This window comes from Thrips palmi, unplaced genomic scaffold, assembly GCF_012932325.1.
Source record: "Thrips palmi isolate BJ-2018 unplaced genomic scaffold, TpBJ-2018v1 HiC_scaffold_11, whole genome shotgun sequence".
NCBI lineage: Eukaryota > Metazoa > Arthropoda > Insecta > Thysanoptera > Thripidae > Thrips > Thrips palmi.
Window position 1 is genome coordinate 211417 of NW_023144622.1, and position 22198 is coordinate 233614.

The 22198-nt window shown below is 53.3% G+C and overlaps 1 protein-coding gene across 2 annotated transcripts; it reads right to left on the reverse strand.

The window, feature by feature from the left end:
* Positions 1-1004: 1004 nt before the first annotated feature.
* LOC117639615 (G protein-coupled receptor kinase 1) lies at positions 1005-22196 on the reverse strand. 2 transcript variants are annotated; one of them, XM_034375456.1, is made up of 15 exons: positions 21947-22196; positions 17839-17915; positions 7892-7965; positions 7676-7777; positions 7515-7589; positions 7361-7422; positions 7036-7279; positions 6782-6947; positions 6553-6694; positions 6254-6428; positions 6056-6162; positions 5803-5965; positions 5558-5726; positions 5224-5468; positions 1005-5125 (listed from the first exon to the last, which is right to left on the reverse strand). In XM_034375456.1, exons 1-15 carry the CDS (start codon positions 22057-22059, stop codon positions 4952-4954), a joined length of 2088 nt encoding a protein of 695 aa, XP_034231347.1. In that variant the 5' UTR covers positions 22060-22196; the 3' UTR covers positions 1005-4951. The 2 variants fall into 2 exon arrangements, with proteins under 2 accessions (XP_034231347.1, XP_034231348.1); XM_034375457.1 differs by having other exon boundaries at positions 4952-5125; positions 6062-6162; positions 21947-22059.
* Between the last annotated feature and the right edge of the window lie 2 nt (positions 22197-22198).

Here is a 22198-nt window from a genome sequence, read left to right on the forward strand (position 1 = left end):
CATACAGTTATACGTCACATTGTAAAGAACACATCATGGCACCACAACTCATCAAGCTCCTGCTTTGATGTATTTCTTCAGTGAAAAACATGGTTTGATGCAAAGCAAAATGAAAGAAGATTGATACAACCTCAGTAACTGTAATGAAGTAAAAGCTAGAAAACAGAAAAGCAAAAATTGTAACGCAACGGCAGCCGTTTAAACCACACCGATAAACAAATGTGTGTTATGAAAGGGAACACTCGAATATATATTTTTCTAAAACACAACAAGCAAACGAAACATAAGAAAACTTGTGCGTGTTTATGGGGTGGAAAACAGAGCATTGGATAAGAAAGAAGCGTCGCACTAACAAAATTCTTCAAAAACATCATACAAAACAAAGAGAACAATATGAGGCTTGTGTGTCAATCGGGGAGAGATTCATCAAACGAAAACAGGACTAACTAGCTATCAAAGATGGAAGGCAAGTTGCTCATGGTGCCAACGATTTGAGCTAATTATTTGTTCCATGAATTAGAAAGATAAAGCTTCTAAGTACAACCACAAAAATGAAACAAAATAGAAAAGAGAGACTAGGACTTCGTTTGGCAAAAGAAATGTGCTGAATTTGAGGTTTTAACAAAAAATATGGTCTTGGGGATAAATTGTGCCAGGTTTAACAAAGAAAATTTATGTGCCTGATTGGTCAGTTCACCCAAGAGTAGAAAATTACCTCTTTGACAGTGTGCACACATCTTAAAAGTACCACATTTGGCAACTTTTGGCAACATTTATGTAACATCTAATGACATATAACCAGTCTCACAATTACTGTCATGTGCATAGAAACCATTAAAATCATCAGTGAGATTCATTATCTTTTGCAGTTTATAATCCAAGTGAAAGATCAATCTTCCACAATATTTTTAAGGTCAAACACATCTGTCTACAAAAACATTTTAAAAACAACTATCCATGGCTGGTCACAACGAATAGTTTATTAACAGTTAGCTTTTAGCACGTTTACCTTTTTTATTTTTTTATTCGACTTTCTAAACAATGTGAACACATGGCAGCACCACATTCCACTGCTTATTTTTCTTCATATAACGAAATAACGAGCATAATGCTAGGTCACACCAGTTCTATAAAGTCAAATGCAAGTTAATTCCAAACATAATCACATGATTCATCAAACTCAGACATGGGAAGAGGAGTTTAAAATATACATGAAAAGAAAAGAAGGAAAGGTAAAAAGATGAAAGAAAATGGACAGAAATTGATAAAAGCTCTTCCCTTATCTCTGCTCAACATTTGAGCATGCTCTAAACTTTTTGATTAACTGACTGATATAAAATCTCGTGTTTGCTTCAGAATATCACAGTCAAATAGGCAAACGAAACTTCAGATGGACTGTTCAGATTCACCTGAAATGAAATCATTGGAAGTAAATTCTTCCCTCCTTCTCTGTCAAGCATATTTGATGTGTTAACCTCAGCAAGTTCATAACTATACTTATGATATAAAGCACCTCAATCACTGGGCACTACAGTTGATACTGCTATTGCATTTCAACAGGTGAACATAAAATATTAAAGAACTAGAAATTTAACACTAGAATTTAAAATGGAAATGTAATCAAGAATGGCATTGTTATAAAAATGAAGTAATATACTGTAGCTGCAAAATCATTAGTGGGGGATAAGGACAGGTACATCTCAAGTATAGGACTACACACCTATGTAATATCTACAATACTCTCACTTGTCACAAATTGTTTGTGGCACTTTGCTGTACCTGAGGAACAGGTAGAGACTTTTGCTCAGAGGTGAATCAGATGGGCAATTCCCTTCTTGGAGGGCAACTTTTAAAAAATTGACTGTCAATTCAGATTTAACTGCAGTAGTCTGGATTTCTTCTGAATATTTCACAGAGGTATGCTACACATGGGGAAATAACATTAATATACAAGGTACAAACTCAGAGCAACTGCTTTTAAAACCTATATTGTTGCGTAGAAATCCACTGGGCTCTAGAAAATTCATTGATTTAATATAAAATGCATCAAAACATGTTATGTCTCAAGAACTGCAGAATTGAGTTATAATTTACTATACTTAGTAAAAAGTCTTTAAACTAAAGGCACCCTAATTCAGTGAGAAACCATATATATATACAAATTTATACATATATAAATATTTTATATATATGGTTCCATATTAAACAAGTTATGTATGTGATGTAATGGTTCTTGGAGAAAGATGGTAAACCATCATGCAATCTCACTCCCTCCGCTTGGCTGGATAACAACTGACACAAAGACTATACATGGCTCACTAGTGAAATTGGATCAGACACTAAAAGTAATCCCATTTTAAAATGCCCCATAAATTATGACGATCTTTATGATCAATAAAAAATTATACAACTAAAATAATAACATTAATAACAATAACATTTTAATTAACTTTTTTTAAATGGGTGGGTGGTGAAAACTCACAATACTTAGCATAATAGGATGTTAGCACCCTCTGGGAGGGCCCTCAATATTCCCTGAAAGGCGCCATACAATTCCACATGCAAAGCTGCAAAAAGCAACAGGAGACTAGGGGACACAATGTCAAAGCAGAAAATAAACGACAGAATTGTGGTTTCCAAACCCACCCCTATCTGGATGTAAAAGCCTGCACTAACAGAGACAAATGGGGGTAAGCTGCCACACACAAATTGAGACACTTTGGGACATGAGATGCAACAACAATAAATTAAGTGCCTCAAATTAAGCATGCAAATGTTGGTCATCTCATAAAGAATAAAAATTACAAACCAAAATGTGATTTAAATGGACACACCTACAAATTTTGTTGGGATAAAGAAGTAAAAGGGCTTCTTAACACAAAGTCCCCAAGACATTTTGGAAAAGGGTAACTGATTCAGAAGAAAAAAAAACGTACAGGCCTGTTACATGCAGTTATTCAAAAGCAGCAGTAAGAAAAAGGTAAGCAACTCACGAGACTAAAGGCAAAGACAGTCAGCATCCATCACAGGTCACCCTGCTGACAGAACAGCAGGAACATCTATAAAATGTATTGATGATTTAAAAATCTTTGTACGGAAGATGAGAATCTCTTTTGGTCCTCCAAAATATTTTTGTAGAATGGCTAGTCGCTGAGTCAGTGCAGCGCCAACCAAAATTTCATTTAATTAAGCACCTTTACATTTCAGCAGTCAATACCAAGTCATCACAAATGTTCACTATTGAAAAACTGAGTTGCATCTACAATCCTATAAGTACCTCACTAAAAGAAATCCAGTTACCAACATAAATCAAGCCTTATTGTTATTATCCGATTAAACTTATTACAAAAGTAAATTATGTGTACAATTTGCACTAAATCCAGCCAAGATGAAAATGAAGACCAGAAGTATTATCAGGTGCAACTGTAGATTAAAAGTTCAGGTCACGATATGAATTTGAAAGCACGAAAGTTAAATTTTCCTTCTTTTGTGAGCTATGGCATTTTATTTCGCGTGAGGGCAGAAGCATGACAGTGTGAGAGGCCACTCAAATCCCAAAGTGTTTGCCGCTTGTTTCCCAGATCAAATGGGATGTTACAGTAGTTTATTTCAAACTAGAGAGCTTTACTACGGATTACTTCATCCCAATGTCAACCCCCAGTTATTTCCACATCACTTCAGTGTTTCTGAAAGCATGGCAGCACTTCACATTCAACCCAAAAAACAGTTTAACTACAAATCTATTCTGGGAGACCATTATGTAGAGATATAAGTTTTGGGTCAAAGACTGGCATTGGAATAATCAGAGGCTTTTCCACCCTGCTCTAAATAACTGACATGGCTAAAAACAAGGGGTTTAATACCTTATTATAAAAGGTTGCCTTCTAGTTGAGGTACACTGATCCACACAAGCAACAAGGAAGCCAAATTTTTGTTTCTCACTTGTTAAAAGTGCCAAGCTTCAATCAGGAGTGCTGCAGTGGTATAACCAGAGACAGATTCCAGCTAGAGCACATACTGGGTATTTGGGTAAAATTGATTTTCAAAAATGTTTCACTATAAAAAAAATTTTGAACAAAAATCAATTTTTCAGTCATGTCATGATATGGCAGGGAATCATTGCTATCAGGTTTGAATTTAATTGGAATGGAAACAACTCAAAGAGGCAGTTGACACAGCCATGAAAAAAATCCGCAAGTAAGTTTTAAAGTTTCTAAAGCATACCGGACAGATTGGATATTAAAGGGTCACAAAGGGAATCGAGGTATTCCAAAATAGCTGGGCAACACTGCTTGTCACCTCCACAACTCCTTATTTGATTTCATGAAAAGGGACAAACAAGCAAGTAAAACCACTTTGCCAGAGGTAAATGGCACGACATCAATATGGTAAATAAATAAATTAAAAGTAAAGGCACAGTCAGGAACGTGGGAGCATATCTATAAATCCAGTAGTATTCTATATCAGCTTTCACAAGGAGACAATGTATGCTCTCCACATGTGCAACTGCTATAGCAGAAATTGATGACTTGTTCCAAATGCAGACATTCTCAACAAGGCATTTTATAACCCAACATACCACACATCATGAGAGTGCAAATAGTTGCACCCACCAACAAATATCAACATATTTTCAAAATCACAAACACAATACACATAATTTCTATACATCAATATGTGAAATTGCTTCAAAACACACAATGCTCAACAAGTTCAGGGTACTATAAATATTAAAACAAGTCACTAAAAATTTTTTAAAAAAATCCTTGACACAAACAAAAACACAGGTAGCACTGCCCAATATCTCGTTGGAAAGAACTTTGCAAGAGGTGAAGATTACACGACTAAACGAAGTACGCTTCATCAACTAAGGTGACAGTGCGGCAGTCTGGTACACTTTACTTAAGCAGATCACAGATTGGCGCACAAGACAGATGTTTGGGTTTTGCCTCTAATTGCCATTTGTGTTTCTTGATGAAATGACTGGGTTTTTGTTATTGGCTGCACCTTCTCTCTCTGTTCCATAAATTTTCCCAGCTTTCTTTGCCATGTTTCCAAGCAGTTCCAAGGAACATTTATGAGCAGATCGCAATGAAATTGCCCACTCATTCAGCCCAATCTCATCCTGAGAAAAGTAGAAACCAACAGTTACTTTCTCACAATAACAGATATAATATGAAGTGAAAGCCCTGTCCAGGCAAAACACATTGAATGAATACTTACAGGATTGGTGAGAACTATTTTGCCTTCTCTTGTGCGGACAACAATGCATTGCTCGCCTTTGACATGAACCAGGTCAGCACTTACATCCTCGATCTGATCCATAAAAACAAGTTCGGGCTTGGTGGATCCCGATTCGGGATGAAGTTCCACACGATTTGGATACAGTTTGGCATACCTTGTCTGCCAAGCTGATGCAAAAGGACCTCCCAATTTTTTTATGTATCCATGCAGGATACAATCAGACTCTATGAGACGAAAATATTGCAAAGTTACTTCCAACAAATCATTTTGGAAAATGATACAGTATTAAAGTGAAAATTAAAGAAAGACAAACCTTTTTCATCTTCGTCAAACTTGGGTTTCTGTTTGGCTTTCTTCTTTTGCTCTGACTTGTCAGCTTCCTGATTTATAGTCTCAAACACTGTCTCCGCTACTTCAGTTTGCCACCTTTCAGATATTGTCACATTGAAATGTGTGTATATCCCTTGGTCAGCCTCAGTCAACTGTTTTGTAAATGTAAAATACAATTTAGAAGTAACAACAAAATAAATATTTAAATTAAATAAGATTCAGGCTTACCCGAATTCCTTTAGTATCCTCCTCATCAAATGAACCAATGTCAAAGGCATCAGCTGCATTTACTTCCCCTCGAGGAGGTATTAGAGGAGGAGTATACTTCTGAAGATAGACTTGCTGCCAATCCATGCCCGCAAAGAAAGAGTGTTCTTTGACTTCGTCGGCTCTGAAAAGTAGAATGGCAAGTAAATACTGAATACTTTCCAAATACAGCAATACCAAAAAAATAATCGAAGATAAAAAAAATTAAGCGTACCCATACCCATTTCCTCTGCACCCTAGACGTTTGTCAATGTCCCTTTGAAGTAATCCTTCAAGAAGAGATCGTAGATCTTTTGAAAATGTTTCGGGCAATTCCACATTCTGGAATAAATGGTAGATGTGTGAATGTGGTAGAACAGTTTCACTACTGAACATATAGTGCCCTCCAATGTAAAGTATTTCGATATCTCACCATAGTTAGAGTCATTCGGTCTATTTCATGTTTGTCCTTGGTTTTGTGCTGCCGGAAGGGGCTATGACCCTTCAACAACTTATACAACATGCATCCAAAAGAAAACCAATCTGCACTGTCATCATATTGAGTGCCTTTTGAAAGAACCTCAGGAGCCATGTAACCATGGGTACCTCTGAAAAATATTGAATATTGCAAAACATATAACACAAGTTTTAAAAGGGATTAACAGAGTAGGGATTGAAAAGAGTCAATCTAAATTAACGTAAAAACTAAGAATGTAGGTAAAACCAACTTACACACTGGCATGAGGCTTTTTCTTTGTGAAGTCACAAGCTAAACCTAGATCTGATATTCTAATATGACCGTGTTCATCCAGCAATATGTTTGCTGGTTTGAGGTCACGATACACAATATGACGCCGATGCATATGTTCCAAACCTAGTGGACAAACAGGATTGGATGTTTAATTACCTTACTCCTGAAATTTAATGCACTTTGTGTGATGCAGCAGGATAATATACATACCTAATATGACCTCAGCAGCATAGAACTTCATTTCAGGTTCATTGAAAACTCCATGTTGAGAAAGATGATAGTGTAAATCTCCTCCATTCATGAGGTCTAATATAAAACAAAGCTTATCTGGTGTTTGGAAGGCATAAGTCATACACACAATAAATGGGCAATCAACCTGCACAAGATAGATAATATTAGAAACAATACATTTTAAAGTAGAACTTCCAACGAAAAACAATTCATCACATAAAGTAGGAAAGTACCCCTGTGCTGACGAGAATGAGCATGACCCGTTCATTCAGTGCAAGAGTTTCGCCCTGTTTCATTTTAATCCGCTTCTTATCCAAGCATTTCATTGCATACATTTTTCCCGTATCTGCTTTGCGGCAACCATAGACTTCACCAAATCCACCTCGTCCAATAATTCGGTGGACACTGAAGTCATTCATTGTCAAATTGATTCCTTTCTCAACATTTTTCCACTGACAAAACCTTGTATATTTGTCACTGCAAACAAGAAAACCATTTAAATCACCACATTAAATTCAAATTTCAGACCTGACCTTAGAACATTGGAATTGGACATACCTCTCTAAAAATTTGCGGAATGGCTCTCCTCGCAGATGATTAAAAATCTCTTCTATATAAGGCTGAAAGAGACAATAATATTTTCAGATAAGTTAGTAAAAAGAAAAAACAAACATTTTTTGGGGGAAAATCTTTAGATGTAAGGAAAACTTACTTCAAATAAATTAGGTGGGACTTCATTTTTTGTTAAATGTTTTTGTACATGCATAACTGCTTGTTTTGAGTAGTCCTGAAACAGGCCATATCAATAACATAGATTAATTTCTCTTGCTGCCATTATACATTTAAAAAAATAACCAAACAAAAAGTGCTTACATGTGAATGTGCTAGGAGTTCTTTCATAATAAAATTATCATATATTATACGAGCTGCGGTTCGGCGTTCTTCCGCAGTCTCCAGCTTCTCATAAGCCTTAATCTGGTTATAGAAAAAAAAAACAGAAGAAACATTAATTTTTTTTGTCAACAAATGAAAATTAACCAACGATCAAACAAACATTGAAGTCTGCAATAAGCCAGTTTCTCAACAAACCTCCTCATAAAAGCGTAACTGCGGTATAGGTTCCTCTGCAACATTCTCACAGAAGTCTTTGAAAAGCAGATAACCTGGAACAAACAAGAGACCAACGTAAAGCAACGGGCGGGAGGACGATAAACGGAAGACGCGGCGGCGCAGAGCAGCGGCCCAAAAATAAAGAAAAAGAAAACCAAAACATATTTGCCCCTCCCATTGCCAGCCACGCGCAACAAATTATTTATACCACGTGCCATGTGTGTTAAGCGCTGTACTCTCTACTGCTGCCCCGCGCCGCGCCCGCAGCCGCACACCAAATCCTTATGCACCTTCTGTACGCACGTTACGCAGTATGCTGCACATGCGTAACTGACGTACGGTAAGTGCGTCAAGATTTAGTGTGCAGCCTGCAAACGCTGCAAAGCCAAAGCCGAAGGTGAAGCCGAAGGCACGCCCCCCTGGCCGCCGTGCGGCATAGGCAACAATCCCATTGCAGCGCACTGCTGTTCGGCGGGTTGCCTATCGTCGGTTCGCAGGGGCTCCACTCGCAGGGGCACGGCAGGACACGCGGTCCGGCGGCGAGATGGGGATGCTGGGGCGAGCTTGAGGATTCATACTGAGATTCGACGGAGGGAGAGAGTGAGGGGAAGAGGAAGAGAGGGGGGGGAGAGGGGAGGGGTGCAGACAGGCAGCCGTGGCAGCGGCAGCAGCTGCACGGGCGTGGGGCGTGGGGCGTTATCCCTCCTATCCTAGCCTTCCCGAAAGCGCGCCTGAGTTTTGAGGGCAAGGCGCACCCAGGCGCCGAGAGGAAGGGAGGGGCAAGGGGCAGAGGGGAGGGGAGACGAGGTAGGAAGCAGGGGGCAAAGGGGGTATGGGGAGAACCGAGAACCCCCTGGTTGCAAGGAGTAAACACAGCAAGGGCGGCAGGGGCTCTACTCTCTACTCAGCATGTCTGAGGCGGGACGGGAGCCGGGGCGAGGCCGGGGCTACAAAGTGAGAAGGCGAGGCAGGGCGAGTTGACCTGCCCGGCCTCTGCTGAGGCCTCTGCTGCCAGGTCCCTGGTCCCTCCTCGCCATTTTTTTACCCCCCGTTTTCCTCATACACGCGCGGCTTGTGTTCCCGCCGGACATGGGAGACATAGTCAACGAAAAGCCACTCCGCCCCCGCCTCCACCACGGACTTTTTCCCTCGGAAGAGAGGTGCACGGCGGTGGCATGAAAGGGAACGCCTCGTCCCCGCCCCGCCCACCCCACCCACCCCGCCCCGCCCTTAGGCCCAAGAACACCCCCACTCATCTCCCTTAGCATCCCCGGCCAGCTCCGCCCGGCTCCATCACAGCCAGCGCGCATAATCATAAAGTTTATCTCGCGAAATACCGAAATAGAAGGAGAAGGAGAAGGAGGTCCGAGCGAAGGAGCGCCCGGCCAAGCCGTGGCCAAGCCGAGGCGTAGCCAAGGCGTAGCCAAGCCGAGGCGTAGCGGGGCCAGGAGCATAGGGCCGCCGCTCAAGGGGCCGAGGGGGGCCGAGGGGGGCCGAGGGGGGCCAGGGGGCCAGGGGGGCCAGGGGGGCCGAGGGGGGCCGAGGGGGGCCAAGGGGGGCCGAGGGGGGCCGAGGGGGGCCGAGGGGGGCCGAGGGGGGCCGAGGGGGGCCGAGGGGGGCCGAGGGGGGCCGAGGGGGGCCGAGGGGGGCCGAGGGGGGCCGAGGGGGGCCGAGGGGGGCCGAGGGGGGCCGAGGGGGGCCGAGGGGGGCCAGGGGGGCCGAGGGGGGCCGAGGGGGGCCGAGGGGGGCCGAGGGGGGCCGAGGGGGGCCGAGGGGGGCCGAGGGGGGCCGAGGGGGGCCGAGGGGGCCGAGGGGGCCGAGGGGGGCCGAGGGGAGGCCGAGGGGGCCGAGGGGGCCGAGGGGGGCCGAGGGGGGCCAGGGGGCCAGGGGGGCCGAGGGGGGCCGAGGGGGGCCGAGGGGCCGAGGGGGGCCGAGGGGGGCGCCAAGGGGGCCAAGGGAGGCCGAGGGGGGCCGAGGGGGGGGGGGCGAGGGGGGCCGAGGGAGGCCGACCCGGAGACGCCACCGTCCACCACGCCACCCGCAGGGCCCGCAGGGATCGCTTCGTCGCTGTCCCTCTCGTACTCATGGAGCGTCCCGTAGGGGTGCGAGAGAGACAGCGACGAAAACGACTCTCGGAATCAGTCTGCAGGGGGCAGTCCTCCAGGCTGCCCGGCCGGCAGGCTCATTCCGAGCAGCTCTTTTCCTCGCCCCGTCTCTCTCGCACTCATGGGGCGCCCCGTAGAGGTGCGAGCGAGACAGAGCGACGAAGCACTGTTCGAAATCGCGCAGCAGGGCACGGCGGTCGGCCGCACGGAAGACAGTCCGAGACCATCAAAGACGCATTAGAGAGAGAGAGAGAGAGAAGAGGCGAGTGGGAGAGGGGAGGAGAGAGAGAGAGAGAGAGAGAGAGAGAGAGAGAGAGATAGGGGCCACGTGGGCGAGCTTGGCGAGCACCGGGGGGCCGCACTGGCGGGCTGGCGGCGCTGACACAGTCCAGAGCCAGACGACGACGTCAAGGCCGAATCACACGCCGAGAGCACATCCCGATTGCGCAAGGCCTTTTTTCGGCCCCCGTTTTTAAAAGCGTGTCGAGTCTGCCGTGAGATTCCGAGGAGCGCCTGGTCGCTCTGTCTCTCTCGCACTCTAACGGAGAGCCCTGGCAGTGCGACAAAGACAGAGCGACGAGGCAGCCGGCCGGCCAGGAGATACCGGCGAGTGCCCGCCGCGTCTTTTTAAACCGGGGCCAAAAAACAGTGGAGATGGACAGTATCTGGCGAATGCAGGCCTCGGAGTCGGGAGTGACGTCCACAGTGTAGCGCCACAGGCAGCGCCACGGGCAGCGGACTCATTCCGAGAGTCGTTTTCGTCGCGCTGTCTCTCTCGCACCTCCTGGGACGCCCCATGAGTGCGAGGGAGACGGCATAGCACCGAGCCGACGCGGCAGGCGACGGACGGACCTACACCCTTCCCTTCCGAGGACCGGCCTGGCCGACGGCCTGGCTCGCCTGGCCTACTGCAGCCCCGCGCGCCCGGCCAGCGCGGCCAGCCGACCACGTGTTTACTCTCAGCACCAACTATAGCGAGGAAAACAAACAAGCATCGAGAGCGCGAGAGCGGCGGAGAGGCGGAGAGAGCGGCGGAGAGAGGCGGAGAGGCGGAGAGCGGCGGAGAGAGGCGGAGAGCGGCGGACGGAGAGGCGGAGAGAGGCGGAGAGCGGCGGAGAGAGGGGGAGAGAGCGGAGAGGGCGGAGAGAGCGGAGAGAGGCGGAGAGCGGCGGAGAGAGGCGGAGAGAGGCGGAGAGCGGCGGAGAGAGGCGGAGAGAGGCGGAGAGAGGCGGAGAGAGGCGGAGAGAGGCGGAGAGCGGCGGAGAGCGGCGGAGAGCGGCGGAGAGAGGCGGAGAGAGGCGGAGAGAGGCGGAGAGAGGCGGAGAGAGGCGGAGAGAGGCGGAGAGAGGCGGAGAGCGGCGGAGAGCGGCGGAGAGAGGCGGAGAGCGGCGGAGAGAGGCGGAGAGAGGCGGAGAGAGGCGGAGAGAGGCGGAGAGCGGCGGAGAGAGGCGGAGAGAGGCGGAGAGCGGCGGAGAGCGGCGGAGAGCGGGTCACAGGGAGGGGCGGGGGGTTGCGCGCGATAGCTCGAGCTACCTGAGGTAAGAGGAGACGACCCGGCTGCCTCCCACCCCCTCAATAAATTGCCTAGTCCAATCGCCGTCTTAGAATAGCCGGAGAGCTACGCACGATCGCGCGGTGTGCATTTCACCCACTTTTCGCATTTTTTCCCCGTTCTGTTTCGCAGCTGTTTTTTTTTGCCAGTGTACGGTGAATGAACGGGCCGGGCTGGCTCGGTGCTGGCCGACAAGCGTCCCCCGGTGCCGTGTCCGCCGTGTCCGCGCGAGCAGCAGACCGATTCCGAGAGTCTCTCTCTTGCACACCGGCCCCGTGAGTGCGACAGAGACAGAGCGACGAAAACGACTCTCGGAATCGGTCTGCGGCGAGCATCGGCAGCCCGCATCGCATGTCATGCCGGTGTAAAGGTGTAACGGGGGCGCGGCAAGTAGAGGCAGCGATGGCAGCGATGACGTAGAGGCAACTATTTTTATGGATTCGGACCCAGAGAGAGCGTCGCGCCAAAACGCGTGCCGCGTCCCATATAGAACAAAAGATAAAAATAAATCGATTCTAACGGCCGGGAAGCGCGAGCTGCGCGGGCGAGACGGAGCGGGGCGCGCTCTGGAGGGTTGCTACGCCGATGGCTAGCCCAGCCCTACGGGGGAGACGGGGCGGGGCGGGGCGGGGCGGGGCGGGGCGGGGCGGGGCGCGCTCTGGAGGGTTGCTACGCCGATGGCTAGCCCAGCCCTACGGGGGGCGGGCGGGGGCCGGGGCACGGGGCGGGCGGGGCGGGGCGGGCGGGCGGGGGCGCGCTCTGAAGGGTAGCTACGCCGTTGACTAGCCCAGCCCTAGGGGCGCCGCGGCCCGGCGTCGCCCAGGCCGGAACAGCACCAAAGCGGGGCACGAACCGCCATCTAAATCCGGACAAGGGTTTCAGGTAAATTCGAAAGGGTTTCGATACATTTAAATCGAGCACGTCACTGGTAACTACACCGTAACTTCAGTCAAACACAGAGTTCCGCATGGCTTAACTTGGAGTATGGTCAGTAATTTTCTCCATGCACTCTAAATGTCTTACGGTGAAAGGCTGCACCAGAGATTTTCTCCGTAATACCAACCGACCGATACCAACGGAATTCGTCAAAATATCTACAAGTGAATTCTCTTTCAGCTGCACTATGGAACATTTTCACAATAATATGGAGAATCTTCACTGTACAACATTTAGAGAGTGCATTTAGACAGAGGGGGGGGGGGGAAGCGGAGGAGTCTGTTATGCGCTTGATGTCAAGCGTCAACTGATTAAACGCTTTGAAAACACATTATCATACTACGATGTAGTTTTACTAATGTTTTCGTTTGATTTTAACTGAGTCCTGCTGGACTCATGTCGGTAAACCAAACAATCATCCCCCCTCCCACGCTTTCGGAGCCCCAGTAGGTAGTGGAGGGGCAAAAAGATAACGACCTAACGACGCTCCCGCCGGGGACCCTTGCAGCCCAAAAACCGGAAAGGTTCCAAAATTCCGATCCCTTATCCTTTCTGCGACATCGACCTCCGCCGCCGCTCGTCGGACTCCGGAAACAAGTCAAGTCCCTATCGAAGCTCGACGCGTGCTAGACATGTGACTCCAGGACAGCGGGTGGGGCTGCACCGCACAGTGGAGGCGCCCAAAATTCTAGACGCGTTTCGAGCTCCAGAGTCGCGAAATGGGACACAAACCGAACGTGTGACCCCACCAATGGATTGCTCGTTCGGAGAGCAATCGATTGATGGGGTCACGCGTTCGGTTCGAGTCTCACTTAGCGACTCTGGAGCTCAAAACGCGTCTGGAGTGTTAGCCGCCTCCACCGGTCTTCTGGCAAATCCACTGCGCCCCGACATTCCGACCGATGCCGGCTACCCGATATCGCGATCGAGTAATCGAGTTTCTGCAGGCCGATCGCCTCAGCAGGCTGATTCCGGGACTGCTCTCGACTCACAGTGGGCCAGAAACCGGCGGAGGCGGCCAAAATTCTAGACGCATTTTGAGCTCCCGAGTCGCTAACAGGACTCGGACCGAACGTGTGACCCCACCAATGGATTCCTCGTCCGGAGAGCAATCCATTGATGGGGTCACACGGTCGGTTCGAGTCCCACTTAGCGACTCTGGAGCTCAAAACGCGTCTAGAGTTTTGGCCGCCTCCGCCGGTTTCTGGCCCACTGTGCGACGGTCTGTGCCTCTTGCACCCTTATGGAACGCCCCCTGAGTGCGAGAGAGACAGACTGGCGCGAGCAGGGCTCGGAATCCTTCTGCAGACACAACACGTTGTGAGGGAAGGCGGGATGATAAGTCGGGACAGGAAGCCCGACCGGCCCTGTCGCTGTCGTCGCTCGTTCTCTCTCGCTCTCTCGCGGCGTCCCGCGGAGGTGCGAGAGAGACAGCGACTCCACGCCAATTAGTGAAACGGACGAAGCTTTGGAGGAGAAACGCGGAGGACCGCGGCGCGGCGGCAGCGCGGTGCACCCTTGCAGGACCCAAGCGGTCCTGGCGGCCCTAGCGGCCCTAGCGGGGGGAGGGCCTTAGGCCGAGCCACGCTTTTGGAGGGTGGTGACCCTGTGTCGCGTACGCCCTGTGGCGCTGTGGCCCGCCAGGCTTGCCACGCCACGCTGGGCTTTGCCTCGCCTTGCCAATCGATATGCCCTGCCGGTCCGGGCCGAGCCGGGGCGGGGGCGGGGCGGGCGGGCGGGCGGGGGCGGGGCGGGGCGGGGCGGGGCGCAGCCAGGCGGGGCGGGCGGGTTGTGGGGTCTGGAACAGGCGAGGCAGCGCAAGGCGCGCGCCAAGGCGTCACGGACCGCGGCGTGGCGGCGTGGTGGTGGCCGTGGTGGCGGCAGGGTCAAAGGCACCACCGCCGCCACCACGAGCACCACCGCCACCAGCACGAGCACCACCGCCACCGCACGAGCACCACCGCCGCCACCACGAGCACCACCGCCACCAGTACGGGCACCACCGCCACCAGCACGAGCACCACCGCCGCCACCACGAGCACCACCGCCACGACACCACGCCACGACGGGCACCACCGCCGCCACACGAGCACCACCGCCACCAGTCACGGGCACCGCACCAGCCGCACCGCCGCCACCACGAGCACCACCCCCCACTCACGAGCACCACCGCCGCCAGTCGGGGCACCACCGCCACAACGGCACCACCGCCACCACCACGAGCACCACCGCCACCAGCACGGCACCACCGCCACCAGCACGAGCACCACCGCCGCCACCACCACAGCGAGAATGCACGCTAAATGCTCTTGCACAGTGGAGGAGGAGCACACGCACAACGCACGCCCACACGGGTGCCGCCGCGCCGCCCACCCCGCGCGCGTCGTCCGGTGACCGCCGCCGCCCCACGCCGTGCCGTGCGCCACCGCCACTTCAAAATAGGGTCGGGGACCAAAACGGAAACTCGGCGGTCAGTGGGATGGAGGAAAACCGGCAAAGGGGGAGGGGGCGGGGAAAAGGGCGAGAGAAAGGATTTGAGCGCGAAGGAAGGGATCACGGAGGAGGGGCGCGAGCAGCGAGCCAGCGAGCCGGGCGGGGCGGGGATGGGGCGGCAGATTTCGCGAGGCGAGGCGAGGCTTCCCGCGCCATTCTTGGCGGCCGCCGCGCCGCTGCCTGCAGACTGATTCCGAGACTCGTCGCTCTGTCTCTCTCGCACTCACGGGGCGTCCCGCATGGGCGCGAGAGAGGCAGAGCGACGAAAACGAGTCTCGGAATCAGCGTGCCGGGCAATGGCACGCCTCGCGATGCATATTAGTAGGCAGGTGTAGCGGCGACCCGGCACGGCGCGGCAGGGCGAGGCGTGGCAAGGCACGCCAGGACACGGCACGGCGAAGTCATGCATCCGCACCATCGCCACATTATTCGCACGCACTACTCCCAATATCGAGCCGTGCACAATCCACGAAAGGCGCGACGTGACGCAGGCCTTCGGGGCCTCCAGCCTTTAGCAGTGTGGCCGATAACGCGCTGCAGCCAAAGACCCGCCCCGCTGCGCAGCGCACAACGGCGGGGCGGTTGGCCGAGGTTGGGGCAAGGTTGGAATTAGAGCGCCCGGCCGGCCAGCCCACGGGGCCAGCAGACTGATTCCGAGAGTCCATTTCGTCACTCCGTCTCTCTCGCACCTACGCGGGACGCCCCGTGAGTGCGAGAGAGACAGCTCTCGGCAGCCCGCGGCCGCCGGCGAGAGCGCGGCGGCGCGCAAGTGCCAGTGTGCGCAGAGCAGCCTCGATTTAGACCGGCCGTCCAGGCGGCCCAAACGCGCAGCGCGCCGCGGCAGGCCATTGGAAGCCGGCAAAAAAGTGTGGAGGCACGGCGTGGCGCGGCCGCGAAGGCATCATGCGGTACGCGGGATGAAAAACAGCGACGGGGAACGTTTAGCGCAGCAGACTGATTCCGAGAGTCGTTTCCGTCGCTCTGCCTCTCTCGCACCAACAGGGGACGCTCCATGACCGCGAGAGAGACAGAGCGACGAAAACGACTCTCGGAATCAGTCTGCTGCGGCGCTACGCCGCGCTACGCCCGCGGTGACGACTTCCCCTCATTCCTGAAAACGAGGAACCGACAACGAAAAGAAGCTCGCGTGCGCCCCGCGCGCCGGGACGGTCTCCGGGACGGTCTCCGGGACGGTCTCCGGGACGGTCTCCGGGACGGTCTCCGGGACGGTCTCCGGGACGGTCTCCGGGACGGTCTCCGGGACGGTCTCCGGGACGGTCTCCGGGACGGTCTCCGGGACGGTCTCCGGGACGGTCTCCGGGACGGTCTCCGGGACGGTCCGCGACGGCCGCAGCGGCGGGACCAGAGTCCGGGACGACCGCAGCGCCAGCGAGCTCGCTCCGAACACGGTCGCTCTGTCTCTCTCGCGCCCCGCGCGGGTGCGGGGGAGACAAAGAGAAAGAGGGCGACGAAAACGGCGTTCGGAACGAGCCGCGGCGGCGCGGCAAGACCGCAGGGATAATCTGCCTGCAGGGTACCGCCGAGGCGCGCCAAGGGTACCGCAGCACCGCAGGGAGGAGCGCGACCAATGCCTTTTCCGCGCTGCCGCCTCAACCAGCAGACTGATTCCGAGAGTCGTTTTCGTCGCTCCGTCTCTCTCGCACTCCGGCGGCGTCCCCGGAGGGACAGGGCGACGAAAACGAACGGCTCTCGGCATGAGTGTGCAGCGCAGAGTGGACGCGCCCCGCCGACTTGCAGATACATTATCTCGGAGGAGCCAACGTAAACGGAGGAGGGACGACACCGGAACCATTTCGCGGGCTGTCGGCCAAGATCACCCCCGGGCGGGGCCAACCCTTTCAGACGCCACGGCCGAGGAGCCCCACCACGGAGACCGCACACGCAACCGAGTCCTTCAGGTCGTGGACACACTTGGGCAAACAGCGAACAGCGCGTGTGCCGTGTGCACTTCGCACGGCAGCCTGGCCCGGGCCGGCCTAGCCTAGGCCTGGCGGCCCCGAGCCCCCGGGTGTGGAGCGCTGCCCCAGGCCCGCCCAGGCCCGGCCATAAACAATCAAAGACAATATTGTGCGCCCCGGCCGCGCAGCCGCTTCGCGTGGTCCGCCGCAGCCGCCGCCATGCTATGGGGGGAACAGCTTCTCACATTCATTGTACAAAAATTGACCACATTCCACATTCATGAGGCAAAAACGCCTGTAGGTAGACAACATGTATGGCAAACATGCCAGAAATCTTGCACATTCTTGCACATTGACACAATCATTGTACACAAAATTTTACAGTGGGTCACCCCTCGCGCCATGCGCTCCCAGAAAAGAGGCAAGGAAAAAAATTGCCACGTCTCACAAAACGAAAAAGAAAATAAAAAAAATCGAGGAGAGTGGAAAAGGCAAGAACAAGAATTGCCACGCCTCCAAAAATGACAGGCAAAAGGCCAAAAAGAAGGAACAGTTTTGGCGTCATTCACTCTCATCCTTCAATCTACATGTTTTCCATATTCAGAATTTTGTTGGGAATTTTTCCAAGACGAAATTGATAATATTGTTTGTAGAACAAACAAAAATGTCAATACGCTTATTAATGCGCGCAAACGTGGGGCAACCACTCTGGAAATCTTGTGTCCCCTTGGCGCTAGAAATCTCTGAGAAATCTGAAATCTTGCCCCAAAAAAAGCCAAAAACTAGCTAAGGGCGGAATATCGGTTAAAATCTTGCGGAATCCCCAAAACATCCAATGTGATTGCACCATCGACAAAAACTCAGTACCTTAAGAGTCTGAGCGTGTTCACTAGTGAAAGTCCAGCCACAGTGCGCACTTACCTAATATTTGATTGAAAATTTTGTCGAAGGCGACCTCCCCGTTCCGGAGCATGCTCTTGTGCATCACGCTCTTGACGCTGAAACAAGCAAAACAGACACGGCACTGTGAAACAGAAACTAGCAGTGTACCGAAAGGGGCTTAGGTCAAAAACAAAGGGACGCGAGAGATGAGGTGCAGGCGGGGGGGAGGGGGAAGGAGGGGGTGCCTGCAGACCGATTCCGAGAGTCGCTTTCGTCGCTCTGTCTCTCTCGCACTCACGGGCCGTGCCGTGCTGGTGCGAGAGAGATAGAGCCACGAAAGCGACTCTCGGAATCGGTCTGCTGGTCCGGCCGGCTTGTCCGCTTGGGGTGGCGAGATGGGAAAAGGGGGCGAAGGGGGCGCAGCGCGCAGCAGTGGACTCATTCCGGGAGTCGTTTTCGTCGCTCTGTCTCTCTCGCACTCGTGGGAAGTACCGAGAGAGACAGAGCGACGAAAACGACTCTCGGAATCAGTCCGCAGGCTGAATCCGAACGCAGCGCCTCGCGTCGCCCTCTCTCTCTCGCACTCATGGGGGCCGCGAGAGAGGCAGAGCCGCGGTCCAAGAGCGGAGTCATTACACGGCGCAATGGCTCCCCCTCCCCTCCCCTCCCCTCCCCCGCTCCACCGCAAATCGACTACCGCGCGCCAAGAGTCCGCAAATCTCGCGTCTCGCGCGTTTTACCGGCGCCTATCCACACCGCCGGTCAGGGGCAGGGGCGGCAGGGGTCGCGGCGGCAGCGGCAGCAGCACACACACAGACGCGCGCACACATACCAACACACAAGCACATACACGCGCGACACACACACACAACCCCACACAAACACACACACAACCTTCCGGCCCGCGTCCATTTGCATGACAGAAGCACACTGTATCAATGCAGCCGCCTTCGATTCTGGAAAAGGGGTAGGCGAAAAAGAGGGGGGGGGGCAAGGGGTGCGTGTGCGGACAATGTAGCAGCAAGGCCGGAGCAAGGCTGAAGCAAGGCGGCCATAATGGTGGCCTGGCTTTATACGATCCCCGGAGCCCTGGGCGCCCTTCGGCCCGGCGGGGCCCTTAAAGCAGCCCTTAGTGACGACTTAGCCGTCGCTACACACGTTTGCTTACTGCCCGGGCCCCTGCACTGCACTGGCCTGGCCGGGCCTGGCCGGGCCTGGCCGGCTGTAGCGAAATCCACCACTTGCCTGGAGTTAGTGAGTCATTCGCCGCTCAGCATCCAAAACTTGCTCACGGTGCAACCCTGCGGGGGGCCGACTCCGAACAGTGGCTGCATCGCTCAGTCCCTGTCGCACCCACAGGCAAGCCCACGGGGCGCACAGTGGGCCAGAAGGCCGGTGGAGGCGACCAAAACTCTAGACGCGTTTTGAGCACCAGAGTCGCTAAATGGAACTCGAACCGAGCGTGTGACTCCACCAATGGATTCCTCGTTCGGAGAGCAATCCATTGGTGGGGTCTCACGTTCGGTTCGAGTCCTGTTTAGCGACTCTGTAGCTCAAAACGCGTCCGGGATTTTGACCGCCTCCACCGGCCTTCTGGCCCACTGTGGGGCCCGCACTGCCGCAGCATACAGACGGGGGTCACCAGTGCGCAGCACGCAACGGGGAAACGCGCAGGGCAGCGGGAAATAAGAATAAACGCGCGTTTGCAAAATATTTTGGCCGGCAACGTGGCGGCGTACCAACGTTTATGGGAAAACATTTGCGTGCCCCGGGACGTTGGACGTTCTGACGCGAGGGCTAAAAATAACGCGCGCGTTGGAGAACGGCGGCACGGCGCGGGGCTGCGGCTGGATGTGCTTGGCCAGGGCCTTTGCTGCCTCGGCCAGTGCCGGGCTCTCGGCCGGGCTGCTGGCCCGCAGACTCATTCCAAGAGTCACTTTTGTCGCTGTCTCTCTCGCGCTCCTGGGGCGTCCCGCAAGGTGCGAGAGAGACAGAGCGACGAAAACAGACTCTCGGAATCAGTCCACTGCCGGTCAATTCGCTCAGCGTCTCGAGAGCCCCATGGCCGCAGCGTCGCAGCGTCGCGGAGGCTGCGCGGCGCGGCGTGGCGTGGCGTGGCGCCTTGTCGCAAACTCGTTCGTTTCATTGCCTTTGGCCTGCCTTTGGCCTGCCTTTGGCCTGCCTTTGGCCTGCCTTTGGCCTGCCTTTGGCCTGCCTTTGGCCTGCCTTTGGCCTGCCTTTGGCCTGCCTTTGGCCTGCCTTTGGCCTGCCTTTGGCCTGCCTTTGGCCTGCCTTTGGCCTGCCTTTGGCCTGCCTTTGGCCTGCCTTTGGCCTGCCTTTGGCCTGCCTTTGGCCTGCCTTTGGCCTGCCTTTGGCCTGCCTTTGGCCTGCCTTTGGCCTGCCTTTGGCCTGCCTTTGGCCTGCCTTTGGCCTGCCTTTGGCCTGCCTTTGGCCTGCCTTTGGCCTGCCTTTGGCCTGCCTTTGGCCTGCCTTTGGCCTGCCTTTGGCCTGCCTTTGGCCTGCCTTTGGCCTGCCTTTGGCCTGCCTTTGGCCTGCCTTTGGCCTTGCCTTTGGCCTGCCTTTGGCCTGCCTTTGGCCTGCCTTTGGCCTGCCTTTGGCCTGCCTTTGGCCTGCCTTTGGCCTGCCTTTGGCCTGCCTTTGGCCTGCCTTTGGCCTGCCTTTGGCCTGCCTTTGGCCTGCCTTTGGCCTGCCTTTTGGCCTGCCTTTGGCCTGCCTTTGGCCTGCCTTTGGCCTGCCTTTGGCCTGCCTTTGGCCTGCCTTTGGCCTGCCTTTGGCCTGCCTTTGGCCTGCCTTTGGCCTGCCTTTGGCCTGCCTTTGGCCTGCCTTTGGCCTGCCTTTGGCCTGCCTTTGGCCTGCCTTTGGCCTGCCTGTGGCCTGCCTGTGGCCTGCCGCTCCGCCGGGGAGCCCCTTACGAAGGGCGGGTAGGCAACCCTGCAGCACTGCCGCGCGCTGTGTCCGCACGATTGCCTACCCCGCCGTCCACAGGCGCTACGTCGCGCCGTCGCCGCTCCTACAGCAGACTGATTCCGAGAGTCGTTTTCGTCGCTCTGTCTCTCTCGCAACCATACGAGACGCCCTGTCAGTGCGAAGGAGGCAGAGCGACGAAAACGACTCTCGGAATCAGTCGGCGGCGGCGGGCGGCCTCAGGCGACGGCTTAACAAGACGTCGCGACGCAACGACAACGACGCGGAAACAGGAAAAGTGGCCGCGCCGCCGCGTCCAATCGTGTCGCGCAAACTCGACCAACGAGGGAGTGACATGTGCTCGGAGTTTGGTATACTCTTCAATTTGCCATCAAATACTTTTTTCCATTTAGAGGAATTTTGTTTTAACAAAATTAATAGTGACACAATGTGAATGTTAAGAAATTACTGCACATGGCATGCAAGTCCCTAAAAAAGGTCTCACGTGTTCTATGGATGGAAGGTAAATTTTCAGGTCAAATAAGAAAGTTACTGCCATAGTAAGGAAGGGCCCTCAGACCACTCAAACTAAGAGACACTGAATAATTTATGATGTGGGCGCTATAACCATCACTACACGGTCCTCATAAAAAATAAAAATGTAGTGCAACTTCAGCTTGTTTAAGAAACTTTGACAGGTTTTAACCAGCGGTCCGTTCCCTGAGCAGATAAGACCGACAGAAATTTATTGTTACGGCAAGTACCCATGAATTTTACAGTTGACACTGTGCCGGGTTCTCTCTTCAGAACTCAATTTGGTTACTGTCACATGACATAAAAAAGGCTTTTCAACTCAACACATTACACAACAAATGAATGTTTGTGGTGCCATAACCAAGTTAGTGCACTTGTCACAGACTCTGAATGCCTTGTCCCAGACAGAAACACTGGCCCAATGCCTGTGAGGGGCCCATTCCAGTTGGCAAACCTCTTTACCCAGAAGTGCACAATCATGTGGTGTGCCATCAGAAAGTCCTGTCGAGGGGATTTGGGCCGTGACAGCTCGGGGGTCGAGTCCGCCAGTCCGCCCCTTCAGCCTTGGCTGCCTTGGCTCGCCTGCACTGCAAGGCGGCTGGCGAAGCAGTCAGCAGTGGGGTTAGGGTTAGGGAAGGGAAGGGAAGGTTCCACTTTGGAGGGTGGAGACATTGGCCTCCACACTCACCTCGGATCGGGGAGAATGATCTTCTTGCTGGCTCTGGCGGCTGGAGTGCATTTGCTCTTCTCCATGGCCATCAAGTAGCTCACGTCCGCGAGCACGGCCTCCAGATCCGCCATTTTGACACTTTCTGCTATTCACTGGGGACTGGGGGGCAAGGGGTATTCACAACAAACACTCTTCACTCCCGCTCCGCAGCATGCCCCGGCTTGGCTCGACCGTGGCTCCGCTCGGCTCGTCTTCAGGTGGCTCGTCGGG